Source organism: Gastrolobium bilobum, unplaced genomic scaffold (genome assembly GCF_033153095.1).
Source record: "Gastrolobium bilobum isolate Gb01-03AN ecotype WA unplaced genomic scaffold, APGP_CSIRO_Gbil_v1 utg354, whole genome shotgun sequence".
Taxonomy (NCBI): domain Eukaryota; kingdom Viridiplantae; phylum Streptophyta; class Magnoliopsida; order Fabales; family Fabaceae; genus Gastrolobium; species Gastrolobium bilobum.
The window spans coordinates 225,648-249,355 of record NW_026897778.1 but is presented as its reverse complement, the minus strand read 5'-3'; the positions used below and the strand labels follow the sequence as shown (position 1 = coordinate 249,355).

Below are 23,708 nucleotides of genomic sequence, written 5' to 3'. Positions count from 1 at the left end.
AACGGGTTTTGGGTTCGGGTAAAAAAAAATGGGTCTGGGTTAGGGGAAAGAAACGTTGGAATAATTAATGGAAGAAAAAAAAATTTCCTTGGATCATAACACAACTGATACCATGTCAAGACTTTAAATTCTGAAATACTTTTCTATTGATTCATCTCATTCATTTACAGAGGATGAGTATTTATACACTTTATCTTCAAAACTAATTCCTAAAAATATTCTAACAACTTCTTAAACAAGAATTTGTTGTAAACAGAAACATAAACAGAAAGATAATCTAAATCTTTACAACAGTAATTCAATTTCAAATATCTCTTAATCTAACAATTAACCTGGTCATCCACACGCCTAAGGTTTATAGCATTCTCTGCTGTTTTCTTTGCAGCCTGTAATTTGTAAAGACATACATATGTATCTATGAGAAAAGCACCAACATTTGTAAAGGGATTAGAGCAAGAAGGAAACTATGATAGGTATTGTCTACTATAGTCTCCCACCAAATAATAGGTGTTAATTAAAAGGAAAAAATTTGCAACACTGCCATTAATAGACAACATGCAAAATGTCTGATCATGGAATATGAGTAAGAGACAATGAGACATGACTGTTTCAGATCAACACCTATAAACCTTACTCCAATAGCTGCAGTTCTAAGAACCTGTGTCCATTTCATGGCAATTTCAGCTACCATGTCCTAAATTAAACGTAGATAATGATTATGGTACTTAGCAATCACCCCAAAATTCAAACTAGAAACCTCAATATATAAGAAAGCAAATTATAGGACATCAAATACAGATTAAAAGCTCAAGCTCCTCTCAAACTGCTCTTGAATATATTGATTGACCAGTAAGCAAGGGGCCCACTTCACAATTTAACAAGATATCATAAACATAGGTATAAACCAATGACAAGTAGAAATAAAATAGTAAAAGTTCAATTTACTCCCTCCAACTTAGGATCACACGCACGTTCATCCTCACGTTTTTAAAAACGCTCAACTCGATACATATACTTTTCTAAAGTGAATTTTCCGTTAATCATTGATGGAAATTGGACTTTTCCCTGATAATATTATACTTCAAAGATCAATCAAAGCACTATCACAAATCAATGAATCAACATTTGTGTAGCGTAGAGCTGGTGAAAATAAAAAACATGAACTTTAAGCTTACAACTAAGTCTAAACAAGAATTTTCCATCTCAATAGCCTATGTGTGATTCCTTAGCCAAATTGGACGTCCCAAAAGCTAATCCTACGTGAATAATTTCAGCACACCGAACATATATCATGTTTAGCAGCTTAAAATAATTCAAACGGATATAATTTACGGTAGTTACGGATATCATGTTTATAATTTCTCAATGTGTTACAGATATCAATGGTGATTTTACATCGCTAGCATTGATAAGATAGTTTTTGACATTTTGTAATGGACATGCTTGCTGCTGTAGTGAACCTCAGCAATCCTATATCTATTTTTCGGATTAAAAGCAATATTTGGGTTTACCGAAAGAAAAAAAACAATATTTGAAGTTTTATAAATACTTCGTTATTTTAAAGGGCTTTTCAACTCACTTGTGACTGCAAAATTTGAGAGTTTGCAGCTGATACAAAAACATGATGGGCTCCACCATTTTTTAAAAATAAAATGAAAATGAAAATAAAGAAAAAATGCCGATGAGTGTGTGGCAGGAATAAATCACTTTTGCACTGACAGAATAAGTGATTTCCCCTATTTTAAATCATAGGTGATGTCCCAAAAGACAATTGTAATCTTCTGAAGTTCAATTGGGTAGTGTTTAGTTGAAGTTTTTGGTGGAGATGCTCGTCCATCTTAGTTTGGAAATTGATGTTGTCTTTGTTTGGTAGAGGGTTTATAAAAATTTGCCCACCATTCTCTTTTGCCTAGCAATTGAGAATAAGTGCAAAAATGCACAAAATACACTGTTGAGGTTTACCAACTTGAACGTCCTATTTGCACATATAAATGGGTAAGTGAGAAAAAGTCGACAAAAATTATGACAATACTATTCTCTTCTAACCCAATTTTTTCGGTAAGATTTTCGCCAATCAAATAACTTTTTTTTAATTTTTCTACCAAACTCATTTTCCTACCATATTTCTAGAAATTGCATTTACTTAGTAAAAAAAATATCTCCCCAATTGTATACAGAACAATCAATACGAATATCTAGGGGGTCAATTACTAATCCATCCTCCAGCATTAAATTCCCATTTGTCATTTGCATCTGCTATGGAAATCATAATAGGAGTAAAATCATGTAAAGCAAAAACATGATTAGAAACCAAAAGTATTGAAAATTGTTGCTAGCGTGTGACGGGTCAGTCTATCATAATGACCCAGATATCATTGGATATCAGATTGGGCTTATAAGTAAAACGAAGATTAAAAGATTAGTCCATCTTAAAGATTACATTCTGGGCTAAGGGTACCATGACATGGAGCCCAATTATACTGTAGTCTTATATGTTATTCGATTATTTTTGTTAATCACAACTATTGGTCCATCAACTGTGGGGATTTTAAAATTGTATTGTGGGTTAAATAACATGAAAGGCCTGAAAGAAAATCCCCATTGGCCTTCCAATCAACATAAAACATTATTTATATGAATGTATTTTACTATATAAAAAAGAAATAAAATAGTGAAAGCAGTGAAGTGATTCAGCATCCCATCACACTATAGCAAAAAGCATTAGAAAACACATTAAAACATTTAAATACTAGTTATTTTTTAATCCATATGGCACGCTATTATTTTATTTTCCTTTCCTGAACGACTTGCTTTTTTTCCCCACCTCTCCTTTTCTCTATTCCTTGTACAAACAGAACACGCAAGTTCCCCTGCGTAGATTTTTAACTTGGGAGTTAAATAAGAACAAGCACATGAAAATGAACACTGTTCTCGCTTTTGCTCAGTGACAACGACAAATCCGCGATAATGAATTCAAATGATAACAACAATAACAGAAGACCCACAAATACAACTATTCAAGTTGATATGAGATTCTGTTTTTTTTTTCTTTGGAGTAAGGGGAACCATATGTTTGATTACACATGCACCTATAAGCGAGTCTATTGCATTCGATTTTTCTAGCAAAACGCCAACAAGCTTCTCTTTCTGACTGAGACGTGCTGCTACCCGGGCCCACTCCTAATAAAAGCTTTTTCAGCTTTTCCTCATGTTTGTTTCTTGCTTTCTAAAACATCATTATTCTTTGCCATGGATCCATAGATGCACACTATAAATCAAATATCCTGATTAAATAGTACTAATTACATGTCTCTCTTAGGAACAAAAAAAAAAAAAAAACTCATCCAGTACAGAACACTAAATTAGAGCTTAGACTTTCAACACAAACATTCTCAGTAGTTGTAATTTTGGATGGACAAATAATATATCAGAAAGGTCATAAAAAAAAAAAAACTTTTCTTCAGTAGACATAGGATACAAGAAAGATTGCATTTATTGAAAACTAAAAAAGCATAATAAAAACAGGGTCACAGGGATACATGATAGTGCTCAATCCTGTTTGATAAAGGAAACAATTTGGTTAATCAAAGCCAGAGCATTCTCACAAGTTGGTTTGAACATATGAAACACATGGTCCTCATCTTTTGCTTCCACCACCTCCACAACCCCATGCCACCCACTCTTCTTAAGCCATTCTTTATAATACCAACCCCTATCCTTCAACAAATCCTTCTCAGCAACACAAACAAGCACCCTGTCACAACCCAGGCTCCCCAGATTCGGATCCTTATCCGGGTTAATTAGCGGGTCGTCGGATCCAGTCGTGTTTGGGCATGAAAAACGCCATAAATCATGAACCTTTGCAGCTTGTTCAAGCCGATTCGTCTCAGACCCGATTGGTTCCAATCCCCAAAAATAAGGATGCACCAATGCAATCCCTTCAACCTTCAAACCAACCAACCCTTCTGTCCCAACCCGAACACCCAAATAGTGAGCAATGTTTGCACCCGCACTGTCCCCAGCAAAGAACACCTTCCCAAGATCTGCATGGCGATTCAGCCACTCATCAGAACCATTTCCACCAGAATGGGAAGCGACCCATTTCAGTGCAGCCCATGAATCTTCATGTGCAATGGGAACCGGATGCTCCGGTGCTCTCCTATAATGAACAGAGACACCAACAACATTAGCCAATGAAACAACCGAGTTAAGGAAGTTATGGTAGTTTGGTGAAAACGGTGTTTCAATGCAGAAGGCACCACCATGGAAGTAAATAAAAAGAGGAAGCTTTTGGCTTGGAGGAAAAGTGGTTTTGGGTATGAAAAGCCTTGCAGATATGCCTTCTTCTTTGGAGATTACAACGTCTTTAGATTCAACATTGGTTATGGGATCAAGAGATGGAGGAACAACCTCTTCACCAGCTAGCCTCTCTATACGACCGTTTTTGTATACCTTCATGATGGGTGAGAGATCGTAGGCTACTTCACTTTCAGTAGAGCTTGAATCCATGGTAGATAACTGTGGTGGAGAGTGTGAGTGTGAAGGTTTTGCTAGTTTGAGAGGTGGAAGGAGACGAGGCTTGAATGGGTTAGATGGAAGTGATAAAGGGAAGGAATGGCTAATGAGATTCATGAATTGGTAGTTTGCTTTTGTTGCCACATAAAAGATATTTGTTTTGTTGGTGGCGTTCAGTGAAGCCTGAGTACCTTATCATCTCGTAGCACTTCTCATTTCTTTATTTTTTTCATAAATCATCTATCCATATAAGAGGCAAACAAAATGGTTCGCTCATTCATATTTCTAATAATAATAATAATAATAATAATAATTCATTCTTAAAATAAATAAATAAAATTGAGAGTCTATTTTTCTATATTAATAACTGAGAGAAAAAATTAATATAGGGAATAATATTTTTAGTATTTTAACATAAGGATGTTTCAGTAAAATACAATTATGTTTGCTTTAAAGTTTAAATCGAGGCAATTGAAGAAAGTTTCTCCAAAAGAGCGCTACAAGAGCTAAAGATCCTATAACTAGGGGTGGTTACACGCTGTTTCTGGCCGGGTTTTGGTAAGTTTGTATTTAAATGTGTTAGTCTGGCTTTGCTTGTTACCTATTATGAATATAATTATCAGTTTATGACCTGATTTATTTATAAAAAATAAAAGTATGGTTTAGCCTATTAGCCTGTTAAAAAAATAAGACAATAAAAATTTATCCAAACAGAATATATGATCAACATCATTAATAATTTTACAAAGATTCATAAATTCAATATATGTCCGCATACAACAAATAAAAAAATTCAATGTATGTCCAGATACTATAATATAAAACAAAAATCATTTAAAAAACTTGTTTAATCAATAAAATGGGGTGAAATGGGTTGAGTAGAGAGATAACTATTACGAGTAGTATAAAAATATAAAATAAAAAAAGTTAGTATATTAGACCAGTCTGAAAGGCTCTAAGGTCGGGCTTTTAAATTGGAGCCTGAGGCCTTTTTATATTAAACGAGCTTCTGTACAAGTTCAAGCCAGATTCCAATAATCAATTTTAGATATGTAGACTCAGATCTTCACGATCTGGGTCAAAAATCCCTGGAAGACCCCTGCTTCGTTTACCATCCCTATCTATAACTAAAGGAGGCAAAGCGGGTTGTCTGACCTGACCCTCCCCGGCCCGCCATAAGCTCGCCAAAAAATGGACTGACCTGCTCCATCTTTGAAGGTGGGCTAGAAAACTCAGCCCAATGGGCTGGCGAGCGGCGGGTTTGAAATACTCAGTCTGCCCCGCCCCGTTTAGGGGGCAAGACGGGTCGAGTCTGTTTTGTCACCTCTACCTATAACCATTAGGGTTAACTTAGTGGTGTGATGTATGTGTTAGGTGTGTGTAGTGTAATGTAATATGTATAGAGTCGATTTTCATTGTAATCCAAAAAAAAAAAAAAAAGCGCTATATATCCTAAGTAAACTTTTGAACAATAAAATGGATAATTTGTTTTGGATGTCTTGGATTTAGCACAAAAGAGGTATGAAGAAGCGAGACAACAATAAAAGCTATAATTGAGCAACACGGTGATTTGAAGATGAAGAATGTCATGGATGCTAGAGTTCTTGTGATGATTCAAAGAGGAGCCCTGTAAAATTTTGAATTGTTGATTATGCGTGTATTTTTATCATTAAAATTTGAATAAGTGTCAAATTAAGTTTGAAAATGAGAATAGAGCTTTTGGTCTTGATAAATTGAAATTGGGTTTGATGAGAGATCCATGGACCATGGTGATGGCTCGACGACAGATTTGTGGCAGTTGTGGTGGTAGACTAGGGATCATATTTGGAATGACAAGGTTAAAACAAGGATTTGGGGCTTCTGTTTGTGTTTCTTGACCCTCGATTAGTCTCTTTAAGTTTAAAATTATTTTTAATTTAAATTGGGTCAGTCCACAGGCTAACCTAGCCCAAACTGACTTAACTCATGGGTTAAGTGAACCAAGTCAAAACAACTCAGCTATTTGTTAGCCACTTTTATGGCAACCAAACTCAGCATGTAATTAAGTGATTCAGTATGATGGTTGATCAAGATCTCATACTGAGAGTTCTCCTTAGATGATGGTTGTTTAAACTACAGGTAACAAAGGTTAATTTATCAATCTGAAAGAAAATATAAAATTCAAGAAGTGGGAGGAAGAGACATTATTGCACTCAAAATTAAAAATAGCCAACAAAAGTTTATTCGTAACGCTTTCATTGTACCTAGCCTAGGATAAACTAAATATCCACCCATTGCCTAACAAAGGTTACAAAGTGATTTTTTATGTTGGAAAATGTTCTGTATATAGTTGATAAGAAAAAAAGGGTCAATTAATAGCTACAACCATAATGACCTATACTAGACTATTTTCCTCTAATTATGCCACTTGGCAAAACAATCACAAGTACTTCTCTGACGAGTCTAAGGACATGTTTGGTGCACATGATAGGACCTGATAGTATAAGGCTTGATAGTATAAGACCTGATTGTATAATGTCTAATTAAATTTTAATACTATCCAGCGTTTGGCATGATATTGTATAAGATAATGTATTGTATAAGTTAATACTATCCATTGTTTGGTAATGCACTGTATAATACCAGATATGATAAAAATAAATATTTTTGACAAAAATACTCTTTAATAAGGAATTTATATAATTCTTCCAAATATCTCATATGGTGTTAATTTTTATAAAAAATCTATTGTATTTCTATAATTTGATAGAAAAAATTTCTATATTCCCACATTTATGATATATATCGAGGAGGGCTGTCTCAAAAATCTCATCCAACAAGCCAATTTTTTTTCTAATGGCATAGCCATGGATTGCACGAGCCTCTTGCAGGGATCCCAATTTCACTGTTGTGTGCAGTAAGCTCACTAATGTTAGTCGATATTGGGATGCATTTGTTGCTCTTACATTGAGTAAGAAATCCAGAAGCCCCATAAGCACATGAGCCCCCACAGTGTGCATAGGCAGTAATCATGGACGAATAAGCCACAAGATCTTTGTTGGTAATTTCATCAAACACCTTATATATGTCCTCGATTTTCTCATATTGGGAATATAACTGAATGAGAGAATAACCAACAAAACAATCAGAGTTCAAATTCAGCTTTAAGGAATCAACATAGACCCCTCTTCCACATTAGAACCTCCCTAAAGCAACACAACTTTTCAGACAAAACGTAATGGTTGAGCCACACAAACCAAATTTCCATTGCTCCAAATAGCGATAGAGAACCTCATCGTAGTGACCGTTCCTAACATACGTTGCAAGTATGACAAGGATTTCATGTGTTGCTATAGAGAAATTGAACAACATCTATTCTCTTGTGTGTTCCAAATCCTCTCTCTCTTTCTTGTCCCCACCGAGTTGTCTCCGAAGCCTGCCGCTCCGGCGTGGTTGATGCCGCCTCCGTTAAAAGGGGGAAGGGGAAGAAAGGGGATGGAGAAGGAAAAAGGGTAGAAGGGGAAGCAAGGGATTAACTTAATACATCAATAGCTTATCAGGTCTAATCCCACATCTCTAGACCTGATTAACTTATACATCATTTTGATGTATTAAAGAGTCTTGATGTATAAGCTTATACTATACTATAGTCACACCAAACAACTGAAAATGTCATAATGTATAGTATAAGCTTATACTATCAGGCCTTATACATCACACCAAACAGGCCCTAAGGAAAGAAATTGTGCATTTGAAAAATACATGTGAAGCAAATTTATCTTTTCGTGAGCTACCACGAATTTGAGTTTGTAGAAACCACTAAAGGGTGTTTGGTGGGAGGGAAGAAAAAATTGACCGGAAAAAAAGGGCAGGTAAAAATATATGGCCATGTTTGGTAGAAGGAAGAGTTAAAAGGGGTTGGACACAATTTTTTTCCATCTAATTTTTTACTCATGGACCAAGAGTAATATTTTACCATGAATTGGGTGGAAAAAATTTTTACCTTTGCGGTAGTAAAATTTTACATATAATATCAGTAAAATTTATCCAATTTTTTCGAAAAAAATTTGGCATACCAAACACCTTTTTTAACTTACCCGGCAAAAAATTCTTCCCAACATATTCTGAGGAAAATTTTGTTCCTGATAAAAAAAAATTCTCCTGTTCCGAACGTTCCTTAAGGAAGAAATTGGGAGACTAGTCGCAAATGAGAAACTAAAGATCAAGGAAAATCATACTCAAGAATCTAAAGGTGTCGACGATAAAAAATTTTGTTCTGTTCCACTGTTTTTAAAAAGAAATAATTTTTTTTATTTTTGTGCCTTGGAACAGTTTCTGAGAAGAAGAAAAAAATGTGTTTGATAACATGTTCTAATTCTGAGAATGAAAATTGCGTTTAATGATACAACATAATATAATAAAAAATACTTTCTATTAAGCATAAAAAAATTTTAGATTACCACTTTTTTTTTCATATGGTGTAGTGGTGGTAATGGTGACGGCAATGGCTGTGGTAATGGTAGTGGTTGGTGGCGGTGGCATCGTGACGGTGATGGTGGTGGTGGTGACGACGACACTGGTTGTACGACGACGGCGACGATAGTGGCGGTGGTCGTGTTGGGATGATGGTAGTGGTGAAGAGTGATTGAGAGAAACAAGTGTTTCTCATTTTGTGCCCGAACAAGAACAAAAAAAGCAAAAAAAAATTTATTCTTTCTTCTGTTACCAACACAAAAATTAAATCGGTTTGTCCCGAGAATAAAAAAAAAATCGATTTTATCGAACGAATTTTCTATCCATTTTTGTTCCAGAGAATAGAAATTAAAAAAAAAATATTTCGAAAAAGTTGTTATAGCACTAATAAGAGAAAAAAGAAAACATCCGGAAAGAAGAGTATTCAAGTCAAAATTATTCAAGAAAACAAGACAAATCACATTGAGAGAGTTTCTCTAATAGAATGGTATAAGTTCTAACAACTCAAAATCAAGCATCACGAGGAACACGCAACGAAAGAGTCCAGCAATTTTATTTTTTTTAATGATTTTCAAGAGAAATAAGAAAAAACTTCACTATAAGACTTCCAAGGGAGAATTCCAACAACTCAAAGAAGCCGTAGGAGTTCACAAACAGCATTTTAAGGGGAGTATGTTATTGAGTAATGTGTGGTCATTAATGCAAATTCAGTGAATTGTTATCATTCACCTATTTATCTTATTCAACGGTAGTTGTTGGTTCACTTAGTCAACCTTTCCCTTATATTAACTACATGAGTTGAGTTCGAATTCAAAAATTCTCTAGTGATAGATTATTTTGTAATCTCATTATAAAGTATCGTTAATATTTATGGTTTGTCTTTGAATTTGTTAGGGTAAAATCTTACCTTACTCTAAACTTTTTATTGTATTGCAAATGCTATACGTAGGGATAAATTGACTTGGAAATTTTGCTTTATTGTGAGTTAAATTACAAATCGAAATTCCAACAGTTCATAAATAATTTCAGTCAACTTCAGTGTAACGGATATGACTTTCATTTATAAATACGCATGTATTTGTGCCATTAAAAAATAAAGACATTGTTACAAAAAAGAAAAGAATAAAGACAAATTAGTTTGAGAGAATTTTTCCAACAGGAATGACCAAGTATATATCCATTCCACTGATAATGAAAATGGTTACTGGTTCGAACCTTTGGGATACACCACCCCAAAAGCTAATTCAAAGGGTGGGAGTGCCCAAGGCCTTATAAAGATCATATTAGTTGCCCATCCAATCAATGTGGGACTATGTATCTCAACACGCCCCCTCATGCAAGAGCCATTTAGGCTAGAAGCGTGGAAATTACACGGGCCCATTTTTTGGCTTACCTTTTGTGCTTTTTATTTTATTTTTAATTCCACTTTTAAAGCGGGGGACGGTGATGCTATGTAAAGAACCTTTGGGATACACAAAGAACCTTGGGATGTTGGGATACATCACCCTAAAAGTTAGCTCAAAGGGTGGGAGTGCCTAAGGCCTTATAAACTCCACATTATTTGCACATCTAACCAATGTGGGACTATATATCTCAACACGCCCCTCACACAAGAGCCATTTGGGCTAGAAGCGTGGAATTGCACAGGCCCAATTTTTGGTTTACCTTTTGTGCTTTTTTTTATTTTATTTTAATTCCACTTTGAAGTGGGACGCGGTGAGGGCTCAAGTTCTGATACCATGTAAAGAACCTTGGGATACACCACCCCAAAAGCTAATTCAAAGGGTGGGAGTGCCCAAGGCCTTATAAAGATCATATTAGTTGTCCATACAACCAATGTGGGACTATGTATCTCAACACGCCCCCTCATGCAAGAGCCATTTAGGCTAGAAGCGTGGAAATTACACGGGCCCATTTTTTGGCTTACCTTTTGTGCTTTTTATTTTATTTTTAATTCCACTTTTAAAGCGGGGGACGGTGAGGCTATGTAAAGAACCTTTGGGATACACAAAGAACCTTGGGATGTTGGGATACACCACCCTAAAAGTTAGCTCAAAGGGTGGGAGTGCCTAAGGCCTTATAAACTCCACATTATTTGCACATCTAACCAATGTGGGACTATATATCTCAACACGCCCCTCACGCAAGAGCCATTTGGGCTAGAAGCGTGGAATTGCACAGGCCCAATTTTTGGTTTACCTTTTGTGCTTTTTTTTATTTTATTTTAATTCCACTTTGAAGTGGGACGCGATGAGGGCTCAAGCTCTGATACCATGTAAAGAACCTTGGGATACACCACTCCAAAAGCTAGCTCAAAGGGTGGGAGTGCTCAAGGTCTTATAAAGACCACATTAGTTGCACATACAACCAATGTGGGACTATATATCTCAACACACCCCCTCACAGAGAGTGCTAAAAAATTCCACAAGAGAAAGTGGGGAGCGGCGAGGCTCTGATAGCCAAGGTTCTTTATTTTTAATTTTACATTATTTACACTCCATCTCTGCTAAAGTAAAACAATCCAATAGCCAGTTACATAAAACACGCAGAAACTCCATATCCTCATAATTGCAAGTAGACTGAGGAAACGCTAGCTGGCTAAGGTTGTTAAAAGAAGGTCGTCCATAAATCTCTAAATGGATCCTCTGTTGTTTTAAGATGATCAAATCTCAGCTGTTAGTAATTAAAATGATCATTTTTCTATCTTTCGTTTTTATTATTAAATTGTTAATGAATAACCCAAATTTGTCATATAATACGATGATGTTTTAAACATGGCATAATCTTATTACAAGACATAAAGATCCATTACAGTCTGAGATGTATTATTCATAAGTTATGCATATAACTGCATGCATACTTAACTGTGATTGATGAAGGAAACAATACGATTGAGCAAGGAGAGAGCGTTGTTAGAGTTTGGATTGAACAGATGAAACACATGGCCTTCTCCTTTTGCCTCCATCACTTCAACTACACCGTGCCACCCACTTTTCTCAAGCGATTCTTTATAATACCAACCCCTATCCTTCAACAAATCATTCTCAGCAACACAAACCAACACTCTCGTGCAAGCCAGCCTCCCCAGATTCGGATCCTTAGCCGGGTTGAACAACGGGTCATCGGATCCAGTCGATGTCGGGCATGTAAAAAGCCACAAATTCTCCACCTTGGCTAGATGTTCAGTTTTCTCGGCCTCAGATCCTATTCGTTCCACGCCCCAAAAGAATGAATGAACCAAAGCAATCCCTTCAAGCTTTACACCCGGAAGCCCCTCTGTTCCGACCCGAAGACCCATTTGGTGTGCAATGTTAGCTCCAGCACTGTCCCCAGCGAAGAACACGTTCCCAAGATCAGCGTGGCGATTGAGCCACTCATCAGGGCCATTTCCATCGAAGTGTGAAGCGACCCATTTGAGCACAGTCCATGAATCTTCATAAGCGATGGGAACGGGGTGCTCCGGTGCTCTCCTGTAATGAACAGAGACACCAATAGCATGAGCCTCAGAAACAATTGAATTGAGGAATTTGTGGTAAGGAGGTGAGAATGGTGTTTCTATGCAGAAACCACCGCCATGGAAGTAGACAAGGAGAGGGAGCTTTTGGTTTTGATCGTTGAGTTTGGGAATGAAGATCCTTGCAGATATGTCTTCATCTTTTGAGATCACAACGTCTTTGGATTCGACGTTGGTTATGGGATCAAAAGATGGGGGAACAACATCGCACCCTAGAAGCCTCTCTACACGACCGTCTTTGTAGATTTTGATAAGGGGTGAGAAATCATGGGCTACTTCACTAGAGATTGAATCCATGAAGAAAATTCCAAGGGGTTTGAATTGAAAGGGTGGAGAGGACAATATCTATATAGAAAAGCAGAATAAATTGCAAGCTTTGGTTTCAACGCCTACAGTATTGTATATTGTTGTCTACTTTCAACTCCCACGTCATATAAAATAGGAAAAAAAAGGCGTATCCTTTTTAAAAGTTGTGTTTTTTAATAAATTGATATACTTGTAACAGGAAGGTTATAGTTACAACACTTTTTTTTTTTTTAAATACTTACAACACTTTTTTAACACTGTTAATTTCCGCCAATCAACGGTTATCATTTATTGTGAATTAATAATTAATAATGAGTTTAATTTGCAAAAATCATAACCGTTATTGGTAAAAATTAGTTAAGATATGATTGTAAAAGGTTGTAAAAAAAAATATTGTAAATATAACTTTCCTCTACTTATAATACGAAAAGTTATTTTTTTATCTCCACAAACATATTAGTTAAGGTGAAAAATGAAAAAAAAAATATATTGTAATTAAGACATAGTATAAACCTACTAAAAAGATACAAATTATGTCTTTAAAAACATTCACTTAACCTTATTGATATCAATTGTAAACCTTTATAATAGTAAACCCTATAAAAAAAACAATTCCATGTCTATTCTGCGTATTTCTTTCCAAAACTATTAGATTATACTTATAATTGATTTTATCTTTTTTTCTCTTTTCTTTATATAGAATTAATAGTGTTAAAAATAAATAGATAGATAGGTATAAAAAAAAATATAATATCATATTACTTAATTTATATATGTATATATTTCTAGAAATATAATATAATGCTTATATTTTTTATGTCTATTCTACCGCTCATTTCCAACATTATTCGAGGTAGTTGAAATTCTGATCAGAATATCTTATCCCATATTTTTATTATTTAATTATAATCAACCCATATTATTTGTTTTAAATTTATATTAACTCTAACATATCAACGATCTGATACAATAACGTTACAAAGTATATTCAATGTTATTAATGGAGAAAAAGTAGAAGTCAATTTCGAGGGTGGCATTGGCAATTTGGCATAATTGGTACAGTGTTTAGTTCGATTTTCAAGCGAAACAATTTAGAATTACTGATAAAAACCTTCCCACCAGATGAAATTGAAGGACGCACATGGTTCACTAGATACACCAAAGTATAAATATTTTTATATTGAAGATTTTTTCGTTTGGCAGAAATATTACTCTTCTTGGCTGAGTGATAAGTGTCTAAGACACTATGTTTTTATGACTAAAAAGAGTTCAAATAATTATTAAAATAGTTAAAAATATAGTGTTAAAACAATAAAATAGTAAAACAGAATGAATTGCCAACAAATAAACAAATTCTAAATATTTGTTGTTGTTTCAGGTTGTTGAGACTGGAATACTGGAATAACAAAGTAACAAAATGAGGCAACGAATCCGCGGAGCAATGGGAAATCATAAATGAAATAATAAATAAAATAAAAATTGTAACGCTAGCAAAGTTACTAGCTAGAGCTAGCAAGTAGGCGAGTAGCTAACAAAGTTGCTAGCTAGAGCTAGCAAGTAGGCGAGCAGCTAGCAAAGTTACTAGCTAGAGCGAGCAAAATGGCCAGCAGTTCGCTAATGTCTTAGCATAGGCGATCGATGGAGCGAGCGGATCCAGGAAATTAAAGCCCATATTTCCCCTTTAAATACGACGCGAAGGAAGCCGTAAAAAAATCATTCTGGAACGCGGAGAAAGACGAAGTCAGAGAAGAAGACGAAGGCAGGAGTGAAGAGGAATGTTGGAGCATTGCTTAGGAAAAGAAAAGAATGCAATTCGCATCATTATTTGTCTCCATTAATCAAGTTTCACGATGAACTTTATTTCTTTTACTGTTTATTTCAATTCTGCATTTATAATTATGTCTAGCTAATTTACTTTCAGTAGTTAGGAAGATACAGAACCAATGGGTTCTTAGTTGATGTTTGTTTATTCTTATGAATTACATTCTTGTTTCTAAATTATGCAATCAATCTGATATTTATGCTTCATTTTATTTATGACTTGATCACTCTTAGATAAACACATGAGTCATATATGACAATAGGGATGTTGGTATATGATTCTGATTGGTTGATTGCTGGAATTCGCATGATCTAGGGATAGACTTGTGAATTTTATAACTGTGAGTTCTGGCGTTAATGCTTGTTTTATGAAAAAGTACTAAGGGATTAGGCTTTGGATTAGAATAAAGAATTAAATTACCAAAGGATTGGGATTTAGTTAATTATAGAAAGAGCTGTTAATAATTTAATCTTGAATGTAATCGTAAGAGTAAGCAAACTCGTTAAGAAACCATTGGGGAAGTTGAATCCTAACTACGCCTTTTTATTGAAAACTTAAATCAATTTCTTTTAGCTTTAATTAATTCTGAATTAAATTTCTAAAATATTAAAAACCAAAAATAAGTTTATAAATTCTGTTTTTATTTTAATCACAATATTCTCAAGAAAACCTTTAATGATCGATCCAACTTTAATTAAATAAAAAAATTATTGCTTGGTCATCAGTCCTCGTGGGATCGACAAACCTTCTTATCACTTTATTACTTGTACGACCGGTGCACTTGCCGAATTTGTCAACACTGAGATTTCGGTAATATAATGTAAAATGAAGCCATTTTGCTTGCAAGTCTTAGGGTGTGTATGACAATTTTTTCGAAATCAGTTTTTTTTAATTTATATTCTCGAGAACAAAAATAGATAGAAAACTCTTTTGGTAAAATCAGTTTTTTTCCCTAGATGAACCGGTTTAATTTTTGTGCTGGGAAATAAATAAAATGAATCAAAACAAATTCTATTTTTTCGTTCCTGAGCACAAATGAGAAACACTTGTCTCTCAATCACTCTTCGCCTCCACCATCATCACCACCACCACCATCCTGACACGACCACCGCCACCGTCGTCGTCGCCGTCGTCGTACCACCATTGTCGTCGTCACCACCACCACCTCCACCCATCACCACCATCACTACCACCGCCACTATCATCACCATGCCATTGTCACCACCACTACCACCACCGCCACATCACCATCGTCACAACCACCATCATGCCATCACCATCACCATCACCACGTCACCCCCACCAACCACCACCATCGCTGTCATTACCACCACCATTGCTGTCATTACCACCACCGCCACCAACCACCACCACAATCGTCGCAGCCATTGCCATTACCACCACCGCCGCCATCACCACCACCACTACCATTTCATCGCCATCGCCACCACCATCACCACCATTGCTGCAATCATTGCCATCACCACCACCATCATGCCATAACCACCACCATACCACCACCACTATCGCCGTCACTACCACGCCACCATCATCGTCACTACCACCACCACCACCACCACTGCTACCATCATCGCATTCGCAGCCACTGCCATCACCACCACCATCATGCCTCTATTACCACCACCGCTGTCACCACCACCACCATCGCCATCATTACCACAATCATCGTCGCAGTCACTATCGTTACCACCACTGCCATGTCATCACCACCACTACCATCACCACGCCACCGCCACCACCACCACCACACCATATGAAAAGGAAAGTGATAATTCAAAATTTTTTGTTTAATAAGAATTATTTTTTATTATATTATTTGTTTTGTTATTAAACGCAATTCTCATTCTCGGAATAGAAAAGAACACGTTATCAAACATATTTTTTTCTCTCAAAAACTATTTCAAGACACGGAAATAGAAAAGAATTATTTCTTTTCATAAACAATGTCAGAAAACAGAATGGTTATCATACATATCCTTATAATTTTTCAAATAAGAGCATTACTTTCTATTATTTTTTAATGATATGCATACTCAAGATTGAGTAATAAATATTTATTAATTATTATATTAAATAAACTTCTAAATACATAAAATCTATAATTAACAAATTTTTGATATTCTATTTTGAGAGCTGTACTTTTATGATATTAACTTCCTTCAATGAACCGATTAATTGGGAAGAATTTTCAACGACGGATATAAAATGTCTTATTTCAGTTTTCGTATTCCTTGACCATTTCGTTTCGGTGGCGTAAAATATAGGATCCAATCAATTTGGCTTGGGAGAATATTCCACTCTTGTATAAAATAGATATGTGTTTTTCTCGTTAATTTCGTCATTTGTTTGGTTAGGTACACTCATTTCCTCTTTTTGTTATCTATATACTGAGGGGAATCTTTTTCTCATTTGAAAAAAATAGTCAATCCTGGCAGACTGGACCCACCTTAAATTTTTTCTTGTCTCTATTGTTTTCTCTATTCAACGTGTATATGTAAGAAATTGCTTTTTTATGTTACATAAAAAAACAATTCCCGTATATTAATGACATATAAATTATGGATTTTACTTCTTTCCCGTAGTAAGAAAGAAGTTATATTAACTGTCGGATGAGGTGCACCGAATGCTTGTCTTGGTGCCCGACATGGCATATCTGGTGACAGGCGTGGTACCCCTGCTTCCGGATGCTTGACTTGGTACACGACGAGGTGTATTTGGTACTAGATGTGGTGCACCTGCTACCGGACGAGGAGCACCAGATGCTTGATTTGGTGCCCGACGAGGTGCACCTGGGGCACCAAGTCAAGCATCCGGTGGACCATGCCTGGCACCAAGTGCGACTTGCCGGATACCAAATCAAGCATCTGGTGCACCACGTCCGGGAGCAGGTGCACCATGCCTGACACCAGGTGCACCTCGTCGAGCACCAAGTCAAGCTCTGGGACACCTCGTCTGGTAACAAGTGCACCACGCTGGGACAAATAGAATTGGGCCCATCAATTTTATTTTATTTTTAATAAAAAGAAAAACACATATTTTTATGTGAATGTGAAATAAAAAGTAAGTCTCATGCAATGTTAGAGTAATTTCCCATAAATTATTGAAGTCTTTTAATATATAACTCTCTCACAGATACTTTTTAGATTTTGTCATTTCCTTTTTGCTTGTTTGGATGGGTTTCAAAATATTTATTATTTAAGGTAATTTTATTATATAAAAATTCATTAAATAACGTTAGTTTTAATAATTAAATATATTTGATTAAATTATTCATTATTAAAATAATTAAAAAATATCACCTCATAATATTTTCAAATTTAATTTAGTAAAAGTATCAAAAAAATAAGAATAAAATAATAAAATTAAAAACAATAATTCTTTTAATTTTGTGTAACACCTAAAATTTTGTCACTTTCAAATAAAATATATTTTTAGTTAAATTATAATAATAATAATAATAATAATAATAATAATAATAATAAGAGAGTAACACCTGACAAATTCCCTATAGCACCCCATGAGTTCTATTTTTCCCTGTTTTGGTTTTTCACTCATATTCATTGACAAACCAGCTTCCCTACACTTGTAAACTCAATTTCTGAAATTTCAAAGGGATCTCTCCATTACTCCACCATATCAATTCCTCCTTCATTCTTCGTTTCATCCCTCTTCACCAAAAAGCTTTCCCGAGTGTAATCATATGATCTATCTTTAGTCTCCGTCAACATTAGCAATCTCAAATTCTCATCTCTGTTTTGGTAGGCAACTGGAAGCAGAAAACAGAAGAACGATTTTGGTGATTCGAACGATGCATGCAGAAGCTCAAGCTCTCTTGATTCATATCATAAAAGGAAAACCTCGGTTTAGCACTTTTCAAGTTCCCCCCACCCAGGTAAGTTATGATGGGTTCTCTTCTCTACCACTGTCTTGAATCCGAAATGGTATTGATGTCTTTACATGCATTCTTATTTTAGTGGAACTATAAAATATGCGAAGTTTGAGGGTCATGGGCTTCTTGTGTATAATCTTGCATGTGGGTGTCTTGAATTTGATTAGAATGAGATTAGTAATCTAGATTTTTTTTTTTCTTAGAACGTAGCATGAATTTTATGTAATTACACTGTTGCAGAAGAGTCACTTTCCATTTTAAGTGAGATTTTGGGCCTATGAATTTAATGTTAATCTTTGTTTATGTACTAGATAATGTCGTATTTGTAAGCTTTAGGAACTTCTTATACTTTTTTTCATGTCAAATTCGAAATTTCATGTTAATAGGTGATGTGTAATGATAATGGGGTTTTGAAGTTGTATTTTGGCATGCTTCTTCTAGTTATATTGGATGCATATTCAATATTTGATGAAATATTGGACTGAATGAAAAATGAGTAGATGTTGTCCCCAGTTCCTAGATAACATGTCCGCAATAATTTGGTGATAACTTGAGTCAGAGTTGTCAAAATTAAATGAAATCTGCATCCACTTAAAGCTAATTGGAAGCTGTACAAATCTAAACAGTATGAAACTTTTTGAATAACAGGGTTGTCCCCAAGTCTGCTGTCCTATCTGTATGTTCCATTTTTCAACAACATTCTTAAAGTAGGCATATATATCTTGAGGTATACTAATCCAAATGGTATGATCTATATCTCGTTAGAAATCTCTTGATATCTACTTTAACATATCATAAATTCATAATTTTCGAAATAAAAATGCAGTCTCAGTCTTTGATATAAGTTTATGGGCAAAAGCCCAAACTTGTGTTCCTAGTTCTAATGTACTGAAATCTTGGATTTTCCTATATGTAATGGTGTTTATATTGGGACAATGGATAAAAAAGTATGTATGAGACTTGCCTTAAGATGGAATCACACAGCCATATGCCATGTGATTACATATTTGTATGTTGTCCTATGTGCTTTATATGAAAAACAAAGTGATTGGATGTTTATGTTATAGCCAAACCAGCCATGTGATTCTTCATGGTATGAATTGAAAGGAGAATTAAACTTATTACACAACTTTGACAGGGAAAATTTATGACTATATATTCCATTTTCAAACTCTTGATGTTTCTAATGCATAAAAGCACCAAAAATCACAATAATATTTTAAAAAAAGGTTCATAAACTCAGAAAATTGGAAGGGGGGTTTACCCCTGTTCACCATAGCTGCTGAGACAGCTACTATTTTGGGTGCAATTGCCAAAGCACAAAAATGAGATACGAATTGTGTAAACTCTTAACGGTGTTGGTATGAAAAAAAAAAAAAAAAAAAAAAAAAAAAAATTACCTTCAATGGTGTAAATAGCAAAAGGGTGAAACAGAGTCGTTGAACGGTGTAAGCCGTTAATGGTGTTGAATAGGGGCGTTCAAAATGTGCAAAAGAACCAAACCGATCTATAACTAAATTGCTTCACAATTTTAAAAATTGATTATTTTTAAAAACCGATTTTATATGAAACTGCATTTTATTTTATAAACTAGTTATTTATCAAATCATAAAAATAATTGGTTATTCATAGTTATCTATAACCAAATTACTCTAAAATTAAAGAACAAATAAGTATTATTTTTTATCATGCTTATTATATTAGTCAATTGACTCAAATTTCCAAATAATAAACTAACAAAAAAAAGTTAAGCAGCTCAAGTAGAAAATATTTATTTAAAAAAAAAATTACACATAAATCGAAAGGTCGCATCCTAAGAAATCTCGAATATTTTATAATCATAAAATTGGTAGTTAAAATTGGAATTTTACCTAAAATCGAAAGAAGAATATAAAATCGTAAAACGTAGAATCTTAAGATAAAAAAAATAGTAAAAAATCGTAAAAACATAAAAACGTTTGGAATTTTGATGAAATCATTTTGATTAAAAAAATTGTAAAATCGCAGATTTAAATCGAGATTTTAACTATCATGATTGGGGGAATAAACTGCCTCAAAATTTAAATTTTAAGCGAAACTGCCTCATATTAAGGGTCATCATTTACCCATTTTCTTGTAGTGTACCGCATAAGTTCAAAATTTTAAGAATTTTATAAAGAACATTGGGATACACCTCTTTAAAAGCTAGCTAGGGTTGGTGTACCCAAGGCCTCATAAAGGCTACATTAGTTGCACACACAATCAATGTGAGACTATATATCTCAACACGCCCCCTCACGCAAGAGCCCTTTGGGCTAGAAGCGTGGAACTGCACAGGCAGAGGCGGATGGAAGTGTTAGAGAAGGGGGGCAAGTGTCCACCCTTAAATTATGATGCAAAAAATATAAAAATATTTTTCTTTTAAAGTTCAAATTTTTCCAATTTAATTTTGGGTAGGATATTGTAACAACCAAATAGTGTTACTACCAATATTTTTACCAATCGATTTCACCGTTAGATCGATTATGTTGATCCAACGATTATATTTATTTCCATCTTTGTATGGTTATAATTTCCGATATTTAATATTTTATATTTATTTTCACCTTTGTATGATTATGATTTCTCATATTTAATGATTTTACATCAAATATGGAGATCATAACCATACAAGATGAAAATAAATAATAAATATAATCGTTGGATCAACATAATCCATCTAACACTGAAATTGATTGGTAGTAATATTGGTGGTAACCCTAGTTCTAGTTGATTGTTACGATATTCTGCCCCTTTAATTTCTCTCCTTCTATTTTATTTTCTCGTGAGTTTTTTTTTTTTCTCTTCCACCTTCATTATCCAAACCTAACAACAGAGAGCTCGTTTGCATCTACGTACTAATTCATCTCCTTTTCAAACCACAATCTCCGTTATTAGAAGTTGGAACATTTGTTTCTTTCTTCATCATCGATCAAGTTGAGTCGCAATCTGTTCAAATCTAGATATAAACCAGACTCAGCCAGCCGGCATCTGCTCGCAAGTCGTGTTCTAGACCATACCCAAATTTATATGTACTTGAATAGTGCCCACCCTTCATTAATTTCCTGGATCCGCCACTGTGCACAGGCCCAATTTTTGGTTTACCTTTTTGTGCTTTTTATTTTAATTCCACTTGAAAGTGGGGGGGCCGTGAGAATCGAACTTGTGACCTTATAGTCACTCAAGCTCTGATACATGTAAAGAACCTTGGAGTACACCACCCCAAAAGCTAGCTAGGGTAGGAATCCTCCAATAAATTTTCCGCTCATACGAATTTTTTTAAAATTAGCTTATATATTTAGAGTGAGGATATTCTAACTACCAAAATCTCTCACTACTAACTTACTACCCATCACATCACCATTGGATCAAAGAGAGAATGTTAAAAAGTTTTTGAAGAGAGAGAAAATGTTAATCTAATGGTGATTAGATAGGTAGTAAGTTGGTAGTAGAAAATTTTGGTAGTTAGAATATCTCTCCTCATATATTTAATACATCATGGGATATTTAAAGTTATTTTACATTAAAAAATTTAATCTTATAATTGATTACTATATTATTTGAATTGCGATTTAATAATTTTGATTTAAATATTATCAACGCTAGTACATTTGATTTAGAATTTACGGTAATATTTCACACGTAAAAAAATTATATTTATCTTTTTTTATAAATATTAAATAAACGAGATTCTCTCAAAAAAAAAAGTTAAACACAAAATTATTTTAAAAGTAAATTATATAAAAATTTTATTGTTTCCCAAGTCATGATTAACTCACTCTTAATAGTTTTTTTTTTTGTCTCTTCCTTTTATTATTTAGATGTGTTTTAAAATATTTACTTTTTTAGCTAATTTATCGAAACTAAACAAATATTAAATAATTTCAAATTGAAAAAAAAATAGTTAAATCGTTCATCATAATAATATCACTTGCTTATTCTGTCCCATTTAATTACATAAAATATAAATAAAAATAATAAAATTACAAAAATAATTTCTGAAATAACGCATAAAATAAAACAAAACTTATTCTTTAAAATGTTAAATATTTTAAGGAGGAGCAATGGAAAATGAGAGTGGATTCTCTCATGTGGAAAGTGGTCATGTGGTCATGTTATTTGATCACAATCACTCATTTAAAAATTATACATTTTTCTCTCTATTATCTCATCATCAATGAGTGATTGTAATCAAATAACATGATCACATGAACACTTTTTCAGATTGACTCCCATAAAAAACACACCGGTTCAACCAGATTTTCTTGGGATAAGGATCCATTATTTTGCTCAAACCTGAAATCAATGCGTCTGTTGAAGTCGGTCTTTGATCCGTTACATATTAAAAGAAACCGAACGAATTGAACTCCCTTAAATTCAACTGCAGAAATATTTATTGCACAAGTTTTTGATTTCAGAAAACACAAACAACTTAAAGGTTAGACCTCGATTCACGTGACTTTTCTAAGTAACAATAAGAGTTCGTTTATTTCGACTTAAGAAAAAAAAAAACTTTTATCCTTTTCTTATTTTAAAAGTATTTTTTTACAAAAGTTAAAGGTATTTATATTTTTATAAAAATATTTATTTTTTGAAAAAAATATTTGACTTTTGATTTCTGCTTTTTTTAGAAGTTAAAATTTTTAGCTTCCGAAAAAAGTAAGTTTTTGACTTTTTTGTGACTTCTCCTTTTTTTAAAAGCAGACATCCAAACGAACCAAACGAAAAGTGCTTAATTCTTTAAAAAAAATAGCTTTTGAAGAAAAAAAAGTTCATCCAAACGGACCCTAAGAATAGGTATCAGACACAGAACTCGTTGAATTGAATTGTGCTCGTTCAAATCAGAAAAACTAGCACCCTAGCTAAAGGTTAAATACTGTTCTTCAAAATTTTAAAATTAGCTGTGTCTTACCTGATTGTAAGTCAGTTTTAATGTTGTCGCAGACATTTGTTAAAGTAGATGTTTTTAATTAGGATTTTATATTAACAATTTGATATTTATTATAATTTTGGTCTTTTAAGAGTACTCGCACAGACATTGTTAATTATTTGATTCAATGCCAATATTATATTTTTAAAGATTTCAATAATTTTCAATTTTTAAAGTTGACTATGTATCAAAGCTGTAATATCAAATGCTAGATATTTCAAGCATAGAGCAATTAAAAATT

The 23,708-nt window shown here is 34.1% G+C and overlaps 2 protein-coding genes across 2 annotated transcripts; both read right to left on the bottom strand.

Moving 5' to 3' along the window:
* Window positions 1-3,323: 3,323 nt before the first annotated feature.
* Window positions 3,324-4,737, bottom strand: LOC133310250 (probable carboxylesterase 12). Its single transcript, XM_061511148.1, has one exon. It carries the CDS (start codon window positions 4,630-4,632, stop codon window positions 3,550-3,552), a length of 1,083 nt encoding a protein of 360 aa, XP_061367132.1. The 5' UTR covers window positions 4,633-4,737; the 3' UTR covers window positions 3,324-3,549.
* Window positions 4,738-11,742: 7,005 nt separating this feature from the next.
* On the bottom strand, window positions 11,743-12,823 carry LOC133310256 (probable carboxylesterase 12). The gene has a single exon (XM_061511156.1). The coding sequence runs from the start codon at window positions 12,776-12,778 to the stop codon at window positions 11,828-11,830; it is 951 nt and encodes a 316-aa protein (XP_061367140.1). The 5' UTR covers window positions 12,779-12,823; the 3' UTR covers window positions 11,743-11,827.
* Between the last annotated feature and the right edge of the window lie 10,885 nt (window positions 12,824-23,708).

What these genes read in the sequence shown, in the direction of transcription:
- LOC133310250 (XM_061511148.1), bottom strand. Translation starts at nt 4,632, where the DNA reads ATGAATCTCATTAGCCATTCCTTCCCTTTATCACTTCCATCTAACCCA.
- LOC133310256 (XM_061511156.1), bottom strand. Translation starts at nt 12,778, where the DNA reads ATGGATTCAATCTCTAGTGAAGTAGCCCATGATTTCTCACCCCTTATC.